This window comes from Miniopterus natalensis, chromosome 1 (genome assembly GCF_054644295.1).
Source record: "Miniopterus natalensis isolate mMinNat1 chromosome 1, mMinNat1.hap1, whole genome shotgun sequence".
In the NCBI taxonomy this organism is placed as follows: domain Eukaryota; kingdom Metazoa; phylum Chordata; class Mammalia; order Chiroptera; family Miniopteridae; genus Miniopterus; species Miniopterus natalensis.
In genome coordinates this window covers 34,307,873-34,326,035 of record NC_142081.1, presented here as the reverse complement: position 1 = coordinate 34,326,035, position 18,163 = coordinate 34,307,873, and the positions used below count along the sequence as shown (strand labels likewise).

At 38.0% G+C, this 18,163-nt stretch overlaps 2 protein-coding genes and 1 pseudogene across 5 annotated transcripts in view; 1 reads left to right on the top strand and 2 right to left on the bottom strand.

Annotated features, from left to right (window-relative positions):
- Positions 1-2,819, bottom strand: part of WDHD1 (WD repeat and HMG-box DNA binding protein 1) — a 56,990-nt gene extending 54,171 nt beyond the window's left edge. For both annotated transcript variants that reach the window (XM_016198143.2, XM_016198144.2), the window contains exon 1: positions 2,633-2,819. In XM_016198143.2, the coding sequence (XP_016053629.2) occupies positions 2,633-2,709 (77 nt within the window). In that variant the 5' untranslated portion in view covers positions 2,710-2,819. The remainder of the gene's footprint in view (positions 1-2,632) is intronic.
- Positions 2,820-3,202: 383 nt separating this feature from the next.
- The window catches only part of SOCS4 (suppressor of cytokine signaling 4), a 28,580-nt gene continuing 13,619 nt past the window's right edge, over positions 3,203-18,163 (top strand). Inside the window, exons 1-2 of one of the 3 annotated variants that reach the window (XM_016198146.2) lie at positions 3,204-3,397; positions 11,068-11,186. The gene's annotated coding sequence lies outside the window, so the exon portion shown is untranslated. Of the gene's footprint in view, positions 3,398-10,932; positions 11,187-18,163 lie in introns of all 3 variants that reach the window. The other 2 variants (XM_016198145.2, XM_016198148.2) reach the window with 2 other exon arrangements.
- LOC148094078 (large ribosomal subunit protein uL15 pseudogene) lies at positions 15,659-18,070 on the bottom strand (annotated as a pseudogene).

Sequence of the window (18,163 nt, the reverse complement as noted above, 5' to 3'; positions counted from 1 at the left end):
ATCGATTTTGTTGTTCCACTTACTTATGCATTCATTATTTGCTTCTGGTATGTACCCTGACAGAAGATCAAAGCCACACCCTTGGTATATCTGGACAACACTCTAACCAACTAAGCTATCCGCCTAGGGCAAGGTTTTCATTCTTACCTCTCCATTAAAACGACTCAAAATCATCCATGTCCACCATCACTAAAGCTAATGGTGAATTCTCAGTCCTCAATTTGACCACCAGCAGTATTTGACACAGTTTATAAATGTCCTTCTCAAAATGCTTACTTCATTTGGCTTCTAGACCTCATTCTTATATCCTGGTTTTCTATTTTTCTAGCCACCCCCTTAGTTTGCTTAAATGGATCCTCCTCCTCTAATTTGATCTTTAAATATTTTGAATTGTTTCAGGGCATACCCCTTGAATCTTTTTTCTTAACTACATTCATTCCCTCCCTAGGTGATTTCATCCAAGTTCATAGCATTAAATATCATCTCGATATTGACAACTCCCACATTTAACTTTCTAGCCAAGACCTCAATCCTGAATTCCAGGAGACATCAGCTAAAGATAGAGATTTCTATCTCTAGTTCACATTTCTTCTCTGAGCTTTACACCCATTTATTCAGTTGTCTACTTCTCTAGTCAAATAGCTCAAAGAAATCCTACACTAATCATGTCCAAAAGCAAACTCATAATCTCCACCCTCATTCTACCTCTGAATATGCTCCTCTCCAAGTGTTTTAAACATCTGTGAATGGCACTATCACTTCCCCAAATGTAACATCCAGAATTGCATAGTATCCTAGACACCTCCCTCTCCTTCATCCTTAGTATCTGATCCATCCTGTTGATTTTACCTGTTAAATGTTTCCCAAATGTATCCTTTTCTACATTCCCATGTCTACTCTAGTCCGAGCTTCCATCACATGAACCAGACTAATACAGATACCTTCTAATAGTCTCTCTGCATCCACTTCTGCTCCTTTTCCTCCATGCATCTTCTCAAAAACAAGAGTCTGATCATATCTCCTCTCAGCTTCAAATCTTTAATACCCTCCTACTACTTTTATTATAAAGTTAAGATTCCTTAATAAAGCCCAAAGGCCTTGGATAGGACGTCCACTGTCTACCTTCACAAATTCACCTCATGTCAATCTCTGCAACACTGTCCACATTTTAGCATCACTAGGTTTCTTTCAGTCCCTTGAGTGTACCACAGTCTCTACTCCCACTGGGCCTTTGCACATGGTATTCCCTCTTTCTCGAATACCAACACCACCACCCCACTACCACCACTTATTTCTTTATACTTCTTAATGAGTATTCGATCTTCAGATCTCATCTCAAGAAATACTTCCTCATGGATCTGGCCAGATAGTTCAGCTGTGTAGAGCATCATCCTGATACACCAAGGATGCAGGTTTGATACCTGGTCAGGGCACATATAAGTATCAACCAATGAATGAATGCATAAATAAGTGTAACAACAAATCTCTCTCTCAAAAATCAATTAAAATAAGTAAATAAAAAGAAACACTTCCTTGGAGAAGCCTTCCTTGCCTCTTCAAACTAGATCAACTTCCTCTCATTTAGGCTTATCACTGCACATATCGTTTAATATTTCTAAGTGCATTTCTAAGTGTAGATTTATTTTATGTGGTTTATTGTGCTCAATGTCAATCTAAAAAGACCTTAAAGTCAATGAAGGAACAGATTGTGCTTTGTTTACACTATTGTATTTTTAGCCTTCAGTGGAATAGACATGTAAATATTTTTTTCAACAAAAATATCAACACAGAAGTGACAGAGTTGGACAGTGCTGCATAGGAATGGGATTTAGGAACTTTTAATAAAAGGGACCAAAATAGTCCTGGCCAAGTGGCTCAATTTGTTGAAGTGTCCTCTTGTACACCGAAAGGTTTCAAGTTTGATTCCTGGTCAGGGCAGATACCTAGGTTGAGGGTTCAATCCCAGGTCAGGGCTCATATGGGAGGCCACTTATGGGAGGCAACCGATCAATGCTTCTCTCTCACATCAACATTCCTTTCTCTCTGCCCCCCTCTCTCCCCCTTACTCTCTCTCTCAAAATCAATGAAAACATATCGGGTGAGGATTTGGGGAAAAAAGGGGGGAGGGCTGGTGGGATCTGGTCCCCTGGGAAAAATATCATCATAGGACTCACACAAAGAAAATAAATTGGGGGGGTGTGGTGTGGTAAAGCCATCAGAAAGTTAAAAACAACAAAAAAGGAAATAGCATCATGAAAGGTAAGGGCAGATAAAATACAAAAAAGAAAGGGCCACTGAATTTGACAAGTAGGCACCTAGCAATCTGACAAAAAAACTAATAATGTGAGATGTGGTAAGGAAGTGAACAAAGGTAAAATACAGAAGAAAGCTCACATCTTTCCAACTCCCTTGGAAGTAAGGTTATAGACTGGTTAACTATTTTGATATCCTTAAACTACCATGACGGTCCGTGTAGAACAATAAATCTAAGGAAAATGTATGTGCCATTTTATATTTCAACCTTATTTCTATTTGTACGAGTTGTTTTGGGCCGACTGCTTATATAACATGTAAAAATAAATGTTCTAATATTTACACCCGAAACGGCTTTTTGCTTCTCAAAGTACTTTACCTCCCAGAATCATCAAAACAGACATCTGTGTGTCCCTCCGTATGTCCGTATCTCATCGGCTTCTGTGTGGCAGGCATCTTTTCCTTCACCTACGTGAAAGACTTTTATAAAACCCGGTATTCTTTTAAAAGAGAAAAAGCCGGGGGCTGGAAAAGAAAGGTGGTTAGCCGCCCTACGGGCACGCTCTCGACAGCCCCTTTTCCCCCACCCGAGTGGCACAAACAGAAAAAAACGGAGGGTCTGTCAGACAAAACGCCGGGAAGAGAACACGTCTCTCTCTGGCACGAGAAGCGAGAGGAAGGACTCACCAAGGTGCCGGAGCCTCCGCGGCTGAAGAACCGAGAGGCAACCACCGGCGCCGAGACGCTTCCCGCGCTCCGGCGCGCTCGCCACACTGCGCCTGCGCGGGCCCGCCCCGGCCCAGCGCTAATTCAGACCCAAGGTCGCGGGCTGGTGACGTCACTGCTCTTCGCTGCAAAGAATAAAAAAGCTGGCTGCTGGGGGAGTGAGAGAGAAAGGGAGGGAGCCGAACACGGAAGTGGTGGTAGCACCGGGGGAGCAAGTGGAGGCGGCGACAGCGACGTCACAGACAGGAACCCAGCGCAGAGAGGTGGGAGCTTGCAGAAAGGCAGCCGCCTGGTAGGACCTATATGAGGTGCCGGAGTGGCTGCGCCTCCCTTCTCCACCTCAGCGAGCACCCAGACTGATGGCGGTGGTGATGGCGGCTGTTACTCGGCCGGCCCCAATGAAACTGAGCTTGGAGAGGTGAGTGGGGGAAGGGTGGTTGCTGCCTGGCCTTGCTGATTGGGGTCCGCGCCTACCTTTCAGGCTCCTCACGTGCAACCGTTTCCCGGACCCTGTACGGGTCCAGCCCCTCCTTGACGTCCGGTGGAGAATGTGATCTTTGGGCATCTTCTCTAGAAAAGGCGGCGAGACCCTTCTCAAGACTTTAATCTTGGCATCCTTCGCACCCTCACCTTGTCATTTTTATAAAGATAATATAGAGGGAAAACTTAATCACAATTTGTGGTCCTTGGAAGTTTGGCGAGTACATTAACGCGTAATCCTGGGGACTCTACATATATCCCTGAAAAAGAAAGTTGGGTTTCCCTGTTCAGACCCCACTTAAAGTTCGCTGAAGTGCGTATTTGGATCTAAAAGAGGAGCTAGAACTAAACTGTGTTGTTGGATACTTCTTTCGGTCTCTTATGCTTTGCTTGTGTCTTCACGTTCTTCATGTTAGTAGACCGGTCTCCGATGAAAACCTTCACAAAGATTGTGTGTGTGTGTGTGTGTGTGTGTGTGTGTGTGTGTGTGTGTGTGTCCCAACACTTAGCCTCAGTCATACATTGTTCATGACATAAGTGAGACGTTTTTCTGTTTTTCGATCTGGTTCCAGTTTGAAAGGTTGCAAACGCATAGTTAAGACAAGCCGTGGTATTGTTCTTACCGTGGTGGCATAGTGTCAGGGGTTGTTTTGAGTACCGGGGCTTCAAATAGGCTTGCTAGACACTGAGGTTTGGTATATGAATGAAGAGGAAGAGTGATTGGCTGAAAAAGAACTTGGGGATCTGTGGGAAAATAACCAACCTATTGTTGAATTCCCTCTAGAGAGAATTCATCTCTGAGTGACTTAATATTATTTGTAGATCATTCGTTTTTTAGATATACTGATTTATAACATTTTTTATCCAAGTAAATATCACTGGATAGACAATAGGGTTCAAGCTGAACTCTGACATTGTTCATCTCTATATTGAATAAATCATGATGAGATTTCAGTGGTAGTGTTATTCAGAGCTCAGCATAAGAAGAATTTGCAAACTGAAACAAGAGTTATAGCTATAAAATGCCCTAACTATAGTATCTATGGTACCGTTTGACTTTAAAATTATGAGTACTGTGCACATTTCTGTCCGTTTGCTTTGCTTAGCAGTCAAGCCATTTGACTCATAGGGTAAAGAAAGTTTTCCTTTACAAATTTCACATATATGAAAAGAGCTTGGGCTTTAGAGTCAAACAGCCCTAGGTTTTACTTTTGACTTTGACAGTTACTCGTTGTGTGACGCTGAATATGCTCCTTTAGTTTTTCAGAATGTCAGGTTCCTCATCCCTAAAATGTAAATGATACCTACCTCTATCATGTTGCTAAAGTATATAGGAGATATTCGTGGATGTATAAAACTAATTATTATTAATGTGTCTTGTTAACAGGACACTTTGGGTGAGCATTTAGTGGTCTCACTTAAAATGGAGTCTGGCCTGGCCAGCGAGGCTCCGTGGTTGAACACCCACCTATGATCCAGGCTAATGGGGTTGGATTCCTGGTCAGGGCACATGTCCCGGTTGTGACTTCAATGCCCAGCAGGGGGCGTGCAGGAGGCAGTGGATCTATGACTATCTCATTGATGTTTTTCTCTCTCACCCTCTTCCTTCTTCTCTCTCTGAAATCAATAAAAATATATATTTTTTAAAAAGTAAAAGATGTAATCTTGTTTTTGGTAGTATATTTTTACAATTCTGTTTCAGTTTCAGTCAAATGCCTGCAAATTTTAATGTCTCCAATGAGTTCATGGTCTTTTTGAGGAAAACAGACATTCAAATAAAATGTACAAGATGATAGTGCAGTAATGAAATGTGTGACGTAAATGTTAGCCAAATTTCTGGTTAAGATCATATAGCTTTTTTTAGAAAAATAATTTTTTATTGTTTTTTGTTTTTAAAGAGAGAGAAACAATGTGACAGAACATTGATCTGTGGTCTCCTGCATGCCCCCTACTAGAGATTGAGCCCCAGACCTGGGCATGTATCCTGACTGGGAATCTAACCAGTGACCTCTTGGTGTATGGGACGATGCTCAATCCACTGAGCCACACCAACCTGGCAAGATCACATAGCTTTTTAAAAAGAAACCAATGTAGTTGTCTGTCACTGATATGGCTGTCAAAATTTTACAAATGGGTGTATTTATCATTAACAGTGCATGTCTTGCAGAAGTGGGTAGCTGAATGAACTCACTAAAAATGATGCCAAGGTCACAGACTCAACTGCAGTGAAGTTAGTTAGCTTTGCTCTGTTGTGACCACTCATAGTACCCTTAGGCTCACAAATATTGTTGGTCTCAGGGTAATGGGATGAGGAAACATGAATATATTACCATTCCACTGATGGTAATATCTACATAAATAATAATTATCACAATGTTACAATCAGTTTAAGATGCATATCAGTATTTCCTTATGGAAGGAGTTTTAAATATACCTTTTCTATAAAATATGTACTTTATATAAAATCATTAATCCTGTGAAAGTGAGTGTAACGATAACAGGAAAACAGAGTATTGGAAAAATAACATTGAAGGGAGTAGAAATCCGAAGGTTTTTATCTCTGAAAGTATCCTAAAACTTGCCAGCCTTTTAAATTTATTTTTGGAGGAATTAATTCTTGCACATGTATAAACCTCCTAGGATATAAAAGGAAATACAGTAGAAGTCCTACTCCTAGCTAACTAGTTCTCCCTAAAAACAGCCAGTATTTGAGTCTTATGTTGTTACATTAACACTGGATCCTTAACTATAGCATGACAGATATAATCACTGTTTATCAATGAAAAAAACTGAGACTCAGAAAGTTTGCAATTGGTACAAGGTCACACTCCTACCGGATGTCAGAGCTACAAATAGAACTCAGGACTTTTACCTTCTAATCCAAGATAGTCTTAAACTACACTGCTTCTCCAAATCATACCTGTTGCCATAAAACTTAGACTTTAGTGAAACATACCAGAGTGTGAAAACAATTTTATTAAAGTCTAGAGTCACCTTACACTAGTTTGTAGGTAAAACTTGTTTCCTACAAAGCTTAAATGTAAGCATATGTAATTATTATAAAGCAAGGAAAAGAATAATCTATAATCAGTTAAAACATTTTTTTGCCTTCTGTTTCTGTTGAAATCTATTAAGTTAGCTTGCAAAAACTACAAAACTTATATAATTAAAGTTTGGTTGTATACACCCATAATATTTTTAAAGAATTTAAAATGTTAAGACTTCTTAAAAGTAGCATGTTTATACCCTGGCCAGTGTTGCTCAGTGGTTCAGTTGTTGGCCCCGCACTGAGTCTCAGGTTTGATTCCCAGTCAAGGGCTCATAACCTGGGTTGCAGGCTCGATCCCCCGCCCAGGTCAGGGCACATGCAGGAGGCAACCAATCGATGTGTTTCTTTCACATCGATGTTTCTTTCCCTCTCTCTCTCTCCTCCTCCCTCCCACTCTCTCAAAAAATCAATGGAAAAAATATCCTCAGATGAGGATTAACAATAAATAAATAAATAAAATAGCATGTTTATTATCAGAAGTAATATAAAGTGCTTTATCGTATTTCAGAAATGCTGAAGCACCTTCATCCTCAGTTTTTTGATGTGCAGATTTTCTAGCCTTATATATAAGTATCCTTTGTTTCACCTCTTTCCTTTTTTAATCTTAATTTTGCTACTTTCCCACCTTTCATTTTTACAAATTAGCTTCTACATGAAAAGTTATGAGTAGTAATTGAAAGCAGTGAATATGTCTTTTCATTAATTTTGATGTATGCTGTTTTCATACATTTTAATCCTGGCAGTAAAAACACGAGGCAGCTGGCATTATTCAGACTTTACAGGGGGACATTGAAGCTAAATGAGGTTTTTTAAATTAGTTGACTAGTGAAAAAGTCTTAATTTTAGCCTGTGTTTGATGATTTTGCAGCTCATGCTATTTCATCTGTACCATGATCATTTTAAACATAGTATAGTAAAAACTGCAGATTTTGTATGAAGCTTTAAAACTTTAAAATTTTCTCTTAAACTGAATTGCTCTTATAGGGAAAATAGACTTTAAGGAAACAAGCCAAAATGTCTAAATTGACTGCCTAATTGAATTACAGTTGACCCTTGAACAACTCAGGAGTTAGGGGCCACAATCACCTGCCCCCACGCTCAGTCAAAAATCTGAGTATGACTTTTGACTCCCCCAAAACTTAACTAATAGTCTACTGAAAGGTTAGTGTCGGTGGTGCGCGGGCAGGTTAAATGGCCATCTCAGACAGCTGAATAAAGAAAAATTTATTTAAATAAAAGGGGGTGGGGATAACGTAAGGGAAGGGCTACACAGCATTAAGCCAAAGGGTATTGGGTCCATGATGGCAGCAAAAATATACTTGGGATAGTGAAACAAGGAAGAGCATAGAAGAGGTAACAGGAGAGCCTAGACTGGGCTGCTTTGGCTCACTGAGGAGTCAGAGAGAGAAGGGGGCCTTGGAGACAGGTTCAGGAGGCAAACCCGGGATGAGCTGCCGCTGCCCATTGCTCCCCTGGTTGCAAGTCTCCTGGGGTCCCCTTGGAGGGAAAAAGGGGAATGGAGATGGTATTGGTATGCTCCCCTCATGGGGAGCTCACTCATGAATCTTTTGTCCTGAGTGTGTGTATCTTTCTTGCAGGTGGAAATCTTAAGGGAGGTCTCAGGGGAGTGTCTCAAAAGAATATTTATCAGCTTTCCAGGTGTGCTCTTTCAGGGTCATGGTCTCCACTGATTGGTGGGTGCCAGGGCAGGGAGGGGGTCATTAGTCAATGTATCTGGTCCTGAGGCAGCCATTGGGGAGCCACTTGTCTGGTTTTGCCTGATTTTCTGGGCCTGGAGCTAAAATACAGCTGAGGCCTAGATGTTATCTTTAGGGAGGAAACACTAAGGGGGCCTAAACTGCATGACCAGGGATATGCTGGGGTAGGATAGGTTGCCCTGGGGACAAGGTTCTTGTTTTGCCCCTTACTAGGCATCTGGGGCTTCCTGCCCTGGTAAGCTTCTGTACCTGGGTTTCTATACCTGGCCCATCTAACACCTACTGTTGACCATAAGCCTATCTATTAACACATATTTCTTATTTTATATATACATATATGTTTTTACAATAAAGTAAGCTAGAGAAAAGAATATTGTTAAGAAAGTCATGAGGAAGAGAAATATATTTATAGTAGTGTATGTATTTATTGGGAAAAAAATCTACATATAACTGGATCCATGCAGTTCAAACATGTGTTGCTCAAGGGTCAACTGTATAGTATTTTTCCCTTTTTATTGATTGATTGATTGATTCTTTGAGAGAGTGAAAGAGAGGCCGATTTGTTGTTCCACCCATCTATGCATTCATTGGTTGATACTTGTATGTGCCCTGACTGGGGATCAAACCTGAAACCTTGCTTAGCCTGGCATGGCACAACGGTTGAGCATCGACTTAGGATCCAGGAGATTTTGGTTCGATTCCCGGTGAGGGCACATGTGTGGGTGCAGGCTCGATCCCCAGTCGGGGGCATGCAGGAGGCAGCCAATCAATGATACTCTCATCATTGATGTTTCTCTCGCTCCCTCTCTCTTCCTCTATCTGAAATCAGTAAAGATATATTTAAAAAAACAGAAAAACCCTGAAACCTTAGCGTATCAGGATCATGCTCTAACCAACTGAGCTACCTGGACAGGGTTGTTTTTCCTCTTTTTAAAACTTTTCTGAATGTTTCATTTATTTTATAATGAGCATGTATTGTTTTTATAGTTAAAAAATTATAAATTACAAGTAAAAATATATCTGTACAATCCGATTTATTCTCTAAAGTACTATAATAGTATATCTTAAATATTGTGGTTTCTAAGAGTCTGTTAAGGTTCTTCCACTTTTAGAAGTCCATGTACTGCCAGCTTTTAGTTTCCTGCTCTCTCTTAACTCTAGATCAATGATTTTCAACCTTTTTCATCTCGTGGCACACATAAACTAATTACTAAAATTCTGTGGCACACCAAAAAATATATTTTTGCCAATCTGACCAAAAATTAGGTATAATTTTTTTTATAGTTTGTTGATTTTTAGAAAGAGAGGAAGGGAGGGGGAGAGAGAGAGAAACATCAGTGAGAGAGTACAACACTGATCTGTTGCCTCCTGCACACCCCCTCCTGGGGATTGAGCCTGCAACCTGGGCATGTGCCCTTGACTGTAAGTGGAACCGGCAATCTCCTGGAGCATGGGATGAAACCCAACCAACTGAGCTAGGGTAGGTATAATTTTGATTCATTCACACGCGTGGCTATTGTGTTGGCTGTTGTCATTTTTTTATTTGACATTCTAAGGAAAAAGAGGTCAGTGCCCCTAACAGCCAAGTATTGCATGTTTTAAATATTCTTGTGGTACACTGGTTGAAAATCACTGCTCTAGATTATCTTCCTTCAGTTACAGGTTACTAGACATTTCTCTTTAGCTAGCATGTTCAGGAAATGTACACTCATTTTAATATTAGCCCAAGTTAAGTGGTTCCCCAAAATTTACTCCCCCAAAAAAGTTTGTGGTAAGTTAAATATGGAAAACTATGACTTAAGCGGGTTTCTTAACCTAAGGACCTCTTGGAACCTTGCATAAGCAAACTATTATTAGGAAAGTAAGTGGAGAAGAGGAGAGTACAGTAGTACTAATCAATGATTCCCTTTTTTTTTTTTAAAATACAGTTAAGCCCCACCCTGACCAGTTAGTTCAATTGGTTAGAACATCATCCTGATACACCAAAGTTGTGGATTTGATCCCTGGTCAGGGCACATACAGAAAGCAACCAGTTAATGCGTGGATGAGTGGAACAACAAATTAATATTTCTCCCTTCCTCTCTCTCTCAAATCAATAATAAATAAGTTAAGACCCATGAGCCCTGGCTTAGTAGCATGAAAAAAAGGAGACACAGTTGACCCTTGAACAACACGAGTTTGAACTGCACAGGTCCACTTCTACGTGGATTTTTTTCAATAAATATATTGGAAAATTTTTGGAGATTTTTAATAATTTGGAAGAACTCACAGATGAACCACGTAGAAAAATGGAAAAATTAAGAAAAAGGGATGTCATAAATGCATAAAATGTATGTAGATACTAGTCTATTTTAACATTTACTACCATAAAATATACACACATCCACAATAAAAAGTTAAAACTAATTAAAACTTACACAAACATTTACAGACCATACATGATGCCATTCATAGTGGAGAGAAATGTAAACAAACATAAAGATGTAGTATTAAGTCATAACTGCATAAAATTAACTGTGGTATGTACTGTAATAATTTCATAGCCACTTTCTGTTGCTATTGTGGTGAGCTCAGTTGTTGTGAATATCTGCTTAAAAGGCCGTGTGACACTAGTCATCTCATTGTGAACAGTTTGTCTCTCCAATAAATTGTGTATCATAGTTAAAAGTGATCTCATGGCTCTCACATATTTTTCATCATATTTAGCGCAATACCATAAACCTTGAATAACAACATGGGACCTATATGAAGCGCCACTAGTGATCCTGGAAATGCTCCCAACAAGTAGAGAAAAGTCATGACATTACAAGAAAAAGTTGAATTGCTTGATATGTATTTTAGACTGAGATCTACAGCTGTGGTTGCCCACCATTTCAAGATAGATGAATCCAGTGTACGGACCACTGTAAAAAGGAAGTAAAGGAAATTTGTGAAGCTATCGCCAGTGCTTACGCCAGCAGGTATGAAAACCTTGCATTTTTTGCGAGATACCTTTTTATCTCGTATTGAAAGTGCAGCTTTTATGGGGGTGCCTGATTGCTATAAGAAAGGCATACTTGCCTGGCTGGGAGTGTCTCAGCGGTTGAACATCGACCTAGGATCCAGGCGATCGGGGTTCGATTCCCGGTCAGGGCACATGCCCGGGTTGCAGGCTCGATCGATGACTCTCTCATCATTGATGTTTCTATCTCTTTCTCCCTCTCCCTTCCTCTCTCTGAAATCAATAAAGATGTATTGTAAAAAAAAAAAAAAAAAAAATTTAAAAAATAAAGAAAGGCATACTTATATACTAATATGATTCGAGAAAAAGTAAGGTCATTATATGACAACTTAAAGCAAAAGGAAGGTGAAGGATCTAAAGCTAGAGAATTTCATGCCTGCAAAGGATGATTTGATAATTTTAGAAAGAGATTTGGCTTAATAAATGTCAAGATAACAGGAGAGACAGCTTCTGCCAACCAAGAGACAGCAGACAAGTTTCCAGACGCCATTAAGAAAATCATTGAGGAGAAATACTATCTGCCTGAACAGGTTTTTAATGCAAAGCTAATAGACACCACACCAGAGAAATTAACAGAAGAGGACTTGATGGAGATGAGTGTTTCCAAACCAGAGCCAGATGATGAGGAAGACGACGTAAAAGAAACAGCACCAGAAAACAAATTGACATTAGACAATCTGGCAGAAGAGTTTCAATTATTTAGGGTGGCTTTTGACTTCTTTTATGACATGGACCCTTCTATGATATGGGCACTGAAACTAAAGCAAATGGTGAAAAAAGGGTTGGTCCTTTATAGAAGTATTTTTAGAGAAATGAAAAAGCAAAACTGTCCGACAGAATTTACAGTGTATTTTCATAAACTTACACCGAATGTGCCTGTGTCATCTCCCCTTCTACCTCCTCTTCTACCTCTACCACCCCTGAGATAGCAAGACCAACCCCTCCTCTTTTTCTGCCTCCTCAGCCTAAAAACAAGGACGGAGACCTTTATGATGTTCCACTTCCGCTTAATGAGTAGTAAATAATCATGTTGTACAGTTAATACACTTATCTGTTGTGTATGCATGTGAAACTCTACTGTATGCCTAGAACTGTACTGTATGAGATGTTTTCGTGTCATCGTCTAAATATTCATCATGTAGAACATCGTGCAAAATTTGTATTGTAAAGTGGATAGCCTATCCTTACATAGGCATAGGTGAGTGATACTTAATATAAAATTAATAATGTGTTAGTTTTCTTACTGTTTTATAACTTTGCTTTCTAAGAATTACATTACTGCACATCATGACTCTCTCATAATTGGAGAAACTGCTTATCAGCCTATCATAAGTGATTTTAAATAAACATATAACAATGTTTCCAATACTGTATTATGAATATGACTGTAATACTGTGTGCCCATAAAAATTCTTTAACAATTCATTCATTAGTGTATAGGCTGAGGTACCATGAAGCAGTGGTATCATTTACACAAGGCTACCCTGAAGTGATCCTATTGCTGCTGCTTCATTATCGGTGCATGAATCATTATACCTGTAAATAAATAAGAATTTCTTTTACACATTATCTTTTCATTATTGATGTCTGGTGTTAGTAATATATATATATATATATATATGTCATTGTTTTGTATTATATAAGACAATATTGATGTAGGTACTGACAGATTATTCATTTTGTAAATGGATGATGTAAACTTAATGATATTCATAAATAAGCACAGTACTGTAAATGTATTTTCTCTTCCTTATGATTTTTTAAAGATTTCACTTATTGCTTTTAGAGAGAGAGGGATGGGGAAAGAGAGAGAGACAGAGAGACAGAGAGAGGGAGAGAAACATCTATTTGTTGTTCCACTGATGCATTCATTGGTTGCTTCTTGTATGTGCTCCTATCAGAAATTGAATCCACAACCTTGGCGTATCAGGACAACGCTCTAACCAACCAAGCTACCTGGCCAGGGATCCTCATGACTTCCTTAATTACATTTTCTTTCCTCTAGCTAACTTTATTGTAAGAATATAGTATATGATGCATATATGGTATACATAATACCATATCATATAATATATATGTTATGATACATATGTAACATACAAAATATGTGTTAATTGACTGTGTTATCTATAAGGCTGCTGGTCAACAGTAGATTATTAGAAGTTAAGCTTTTGAGGAGCCAAAGGTTATACACAGATTTTCAACTGCATGGGGGGATCAATGCCCCTAACCTCCATATTGTTCAAGGGTGAACTAACTGTACTTTAAAATATATAGTGGAAAATGAATCTGTGTTGCTTTTGTAATGAAAAAAAAAATTTTTAATTCAGAGATTTTTCTCATGAACAAATCCATTTTTCATAATTGTTTTCTTTACCATTCCAAGGAATTCGTTTGTTTTTTACTATTCAACATATTCCTAAGTGTTTCTATAAACTCCCAACACAAATGGAGCCTAAATGTTTCTATAGTCTCCAACACAAATATCAGACTATAATCAAATATCAACAACTGTGACCCACAGAATCTAATTCAAATTTCACTGACTGTGATCAGAATGCTTTCAAGGAGGCACGTAATGGTAGGTAAACTTTGGAATCATGGATTTGGTAAGGAAGTTCCCAGGGTGCATTACTATTAGAATAATAATTTGTCCACGAATTCTTTATGTAATATAGTAAAGTGTACTTTATAGGATGAAATATATTTTAATTTAGTATTAACATGAATTTTGTTCTTGGATGTACATTACCATTATATATCTAGTAGTTGTTCAATGAATAACTAATATATATGATAATGATCCCTTATCCAACATCATAGAGAATATAAATGAATTTTCCAGATAAATGAAGTTTAACCTTTTAATTAAGGGATTTTTAACAGTTTCTATAGAAATCTTGAATTTAAATCACCTTCCAGGCCTCAATAGAACTAACTAAGTATTATTTAAATCTTTTATTAGTGTACAGTGGCCATGTCGGGTATTCATTCTATTATCACTGTCATTGCAGTTGGTGCCAGAACCAGGGACCAAATGACTACTGAATCTGAGAAAAAGTATTTGCTTTTTCGAAAAAGTTTTCTATAAACTTGCTTTTTAGACATTTGCCTCTGGCTCATTAAGAAATAATATGTTTTAAAAAGATGTCATTGTGTACTCTGCAGAGAAATGTAACTTAGCTGCCTTCATAAAAAATTAATTATTGAATCAAGAGCCAAAGTAACCTTCTCCCAAGTGATTCTTTCACCCTCTATTTTTTTTTTAAAAAAAAAAGCTCTTTGCAGTTACCAACAAAGATCTGATTTGTCAGCATCTTTCAAAGTGTCTTTGAATTCTGTACTACATAAAAATGGCAGTAAAGCCATCTTCTTATCATTTTGTATGTTTTCTTCTCCCTCACACAAAGTTTATATAAAATTTCAAGAATACCTGAAACTAATACTGTTGTATGTCAGTTATACCTCAATTTAAGAAAAAAAAAGAATGAACATAGGCTGTTTTTGAAAGGACTCGTTCAGATTCGGGGTCCTACACTTTTTTTACATTAAGATTTTACATGTATAGGTAAGACACCAGTGCACTTTTTTTAAACTCATCTTTAGTCTTTAAAAGTGTGACAATAAAAATAGTTTTGTTCTTACTAAAAATTAATATTATTTTTATTTAGAACAATGTGATTGGATTTTTTATTTTAAGAATTTTGGGGTCCTGGCTGAGTAGCTCATTTGGTTAGAACATTGTCCCGATATGCGAAGGGTTGCAGGGTTTGATCCCCAGTCAGGACACATACAAGAATTAACCAACGAATGCACAAATAAGTGGAACAACAAATTGGTGTTTCTCTCTCTCCCTCAATCAATAAAAAGAATTGTTTATTTAAAAAAAAAAAAAGAATTTTGGTTTGATTAAACTTCTGGAAGAAATTAGAAAATTCTTTCTCCATGTATTTAAATGTAAAGATATGAGATTTATATACATGATGTTTATCCTCTTATAACAAAATTATGTAATAGTAAATTCTGAATATATTTTTATCTAAAATGATCTCCATAGCAAAAGTTTTTGTGTGTGTTTTTTAATATGTTTTGTTTGTTTGTTTATTTATTTATTTATTTATTTATTTATTTTAGAGAGAGAGGAAAAGAGAGGGAGAGAGAGAAACATCAATGTGAGAGCACATCAATGGGCTGCCTCCTGCAGGCCCCCTATTAAGGATCGAGCCTGCAACCAGGGCATGTGCCCCTGATCTGGAATTGAACCAGCAGCCTCCTGGTGCATGGGGGATGCCCAACCGAGTCACACCGGCCGGTTACTATCTTAGTAATTGCTAAGATGTTTCCTATACCATAAAGTGATCAGTTTTGTCTCCCTCCCTCCCTCCCTTCCTTCTTTTTTTTGAAAAGCACTTGTGAGCACTTGAATTATCCTCAGTATGGCTTCAAGGTACTAGGACACAGCTTCCCCATCGCCTCACCCCCAACGCCTTTAGTCGTCTTCTCAGCTCTTCTGCTGAAAAATTTGGCCTTCACAATGACAGCCTGCTTTGGGAACTTCCTCTTCCCCAGAACTTTGTGGTAGCCCAGTCACACCACATCAACGATAGGAGCAGCTCCAGTCTTGTTTTAGGTAGCATTTACCCACGTTCTACTCACTGACCAAGGTCCACATTTTATCAAGGTAGACAGTTGGGGAGAAGCTCTGGTTCTTTAAGTGGTAATGCCTCATACCAACTTTCCCACAGTAACCTGGATGATATTTGTCAAAGTTGATCCTGTGATGATGCATGCCACCAGCATTACCTTAGCCTCCTGGGTGCTTCCAATTCAGCCATGGCCATGGCTCACAGGGCCCAGAAGTTTCTAGGTTTTCCTCAGTCTGGATAACACATTGGTGGTTGAGACACAAGAAGAAGGCCTCTTCGAAGTTTTGCACTTGCCTTTCTTTCTTAATATATCTGCTAAGTCGCTTCTAAGAGCCACCTGTTATCCCAGTAAAGTTAATCAAATTTAGAACACTTGTCATTTTGTAAAAGAAAAATGCGTAACTTGTCTTAAAAGTTTAAAATGTATTCAAATATTTTGCTCTGAGATAATTAGCAAACCTTGTGTGTTATAAAATTTCCATGATCATGTCTATTTACACAGTATTGTAAAGATTCTTTTATTTAAGATGATATATTCCACAAATCTCTTTCAACAACATGCAAGCAGTTGTGATACACTGAAAGTGAGTAAAGAAATGGAGATGGCACAATCAAGTCCTCAGCTTTTTGGAACTCCAACTCTTCCCTCAGGAACAGCACACCTTCAGACAAGTAACCCATCTAACAGTCAGTGATTGGAACATTGTCAACCACCTATTCAATATTTATAAATTTTAATTTTCTAACTTTTAGACAAATATAAATGGAACAGAAATTTTACTCCTACTTGGGACACTACAACATTATGTGACATTTTGGCCCATATAGTGATATGATGCTGTGTTTTGTCAAATCACTTTTTGCCATAACAGTTTTAAAAAATAGGACTTCTGAAGCATCAACTCAGTTTTCTAGCAAAGGAATAGCTATGTAAAATTTATATAAGGCTATAATTTGTAGATACAATTAGATAATCAGAAGATTTTCTGAGTATTAATTCTTTAAGTACAGGTAAATGTATGGAAAATTTATCTCAGGTAATGATATTTTTCACTTTATTTTATGGACACCTGTAGCAGTAGCACATTAAGAACTGTTAACCTAAAATCCAGAGATACTTGATTGATTGGTACCTACTATATACAAGTTGATAAGCCTTGCCAGAGTAAACCTATTATGTTATCATGTAAACTTATATAGAGAAAGGCTGGATATTGGTTATCTGGGGGAAAATATCAGATTGTTCTGTAGCTTCACGATCTGTTGAGTTTCAGTATCTGGCATATTGATTCTTTTTGACTTTGAAGAATAAGTCATCCTTCCAAAAATGGTATTTGCTCATAAACTATGGTCTGTGTTGGGCTAGAGAGAGATATTCTGTGATTCCTTCATTATGAGCTATTTGTGTAAAACTGGCTTAGGTGCTTTAATATGTTAACATTTACTGAGTACATAATACATTTAGAATCTGAGCTGAGTACTTTACATACATTATTTCATTTTAATCCGCAACAGCCCAATGAAATAGATAACATCAGTACCTCCTCTTTACAAAGAAACTGAGGTTTCAAGGTCATATGGCTAGTTTAAAATAAATTGTACCCAAGCCGAATGTTTAATGCCTGCTGTCACTGTTGTAGAACTGCATCCTTGTCATATACAGGTATAGAGATACTGAAAATGTTAAAAATTTTTACTGGGTGGTAGGATGATGGATAGTTTTTACATTTTTATTTTTCTTCTTTTTTTTTTATCCTCACCCGGGAATATTTTTTCCATTGCTTTTCAGAGCGAGTAGAAAGGGGAGAGAAAGAAACATCAATGTGAGAGAGACCCATCAGTTGGTTGCCTCCCACACTCACCCTGACTGGGGCTGGGGACTAGCCTGCAGCTGAGGTATGTACCATTGGTTGGAATCGAACCCGGGACCATTCAGTCCGTGGGCTGATGCTCTAACCACTGAGCCAACCTGGCCAGGGGAGTTTTTACATTTTTCTTTACAACTTTGTCTACTTTGAATTTTTCACAGTATGAATTACTTTAAATTTATTCATCAAAATGATATATGCATCTAGGTTAAAAATTAAATTAAGCTGAAAAGCTTAGATAATCTAAGAAACACTACACTTCTCTCCTGCCCATCCCAAAGGCATCTACTTTCTAATTTTTTAACTGTTTTTGTGATAATTACCTTCATGGTTCTAAATAATATGTTTATACTTTGCTGTCTTGATTCATCAATTATTAGACATTATCAGTTGAGTTCTTATGATACATGAGGATTTACCTC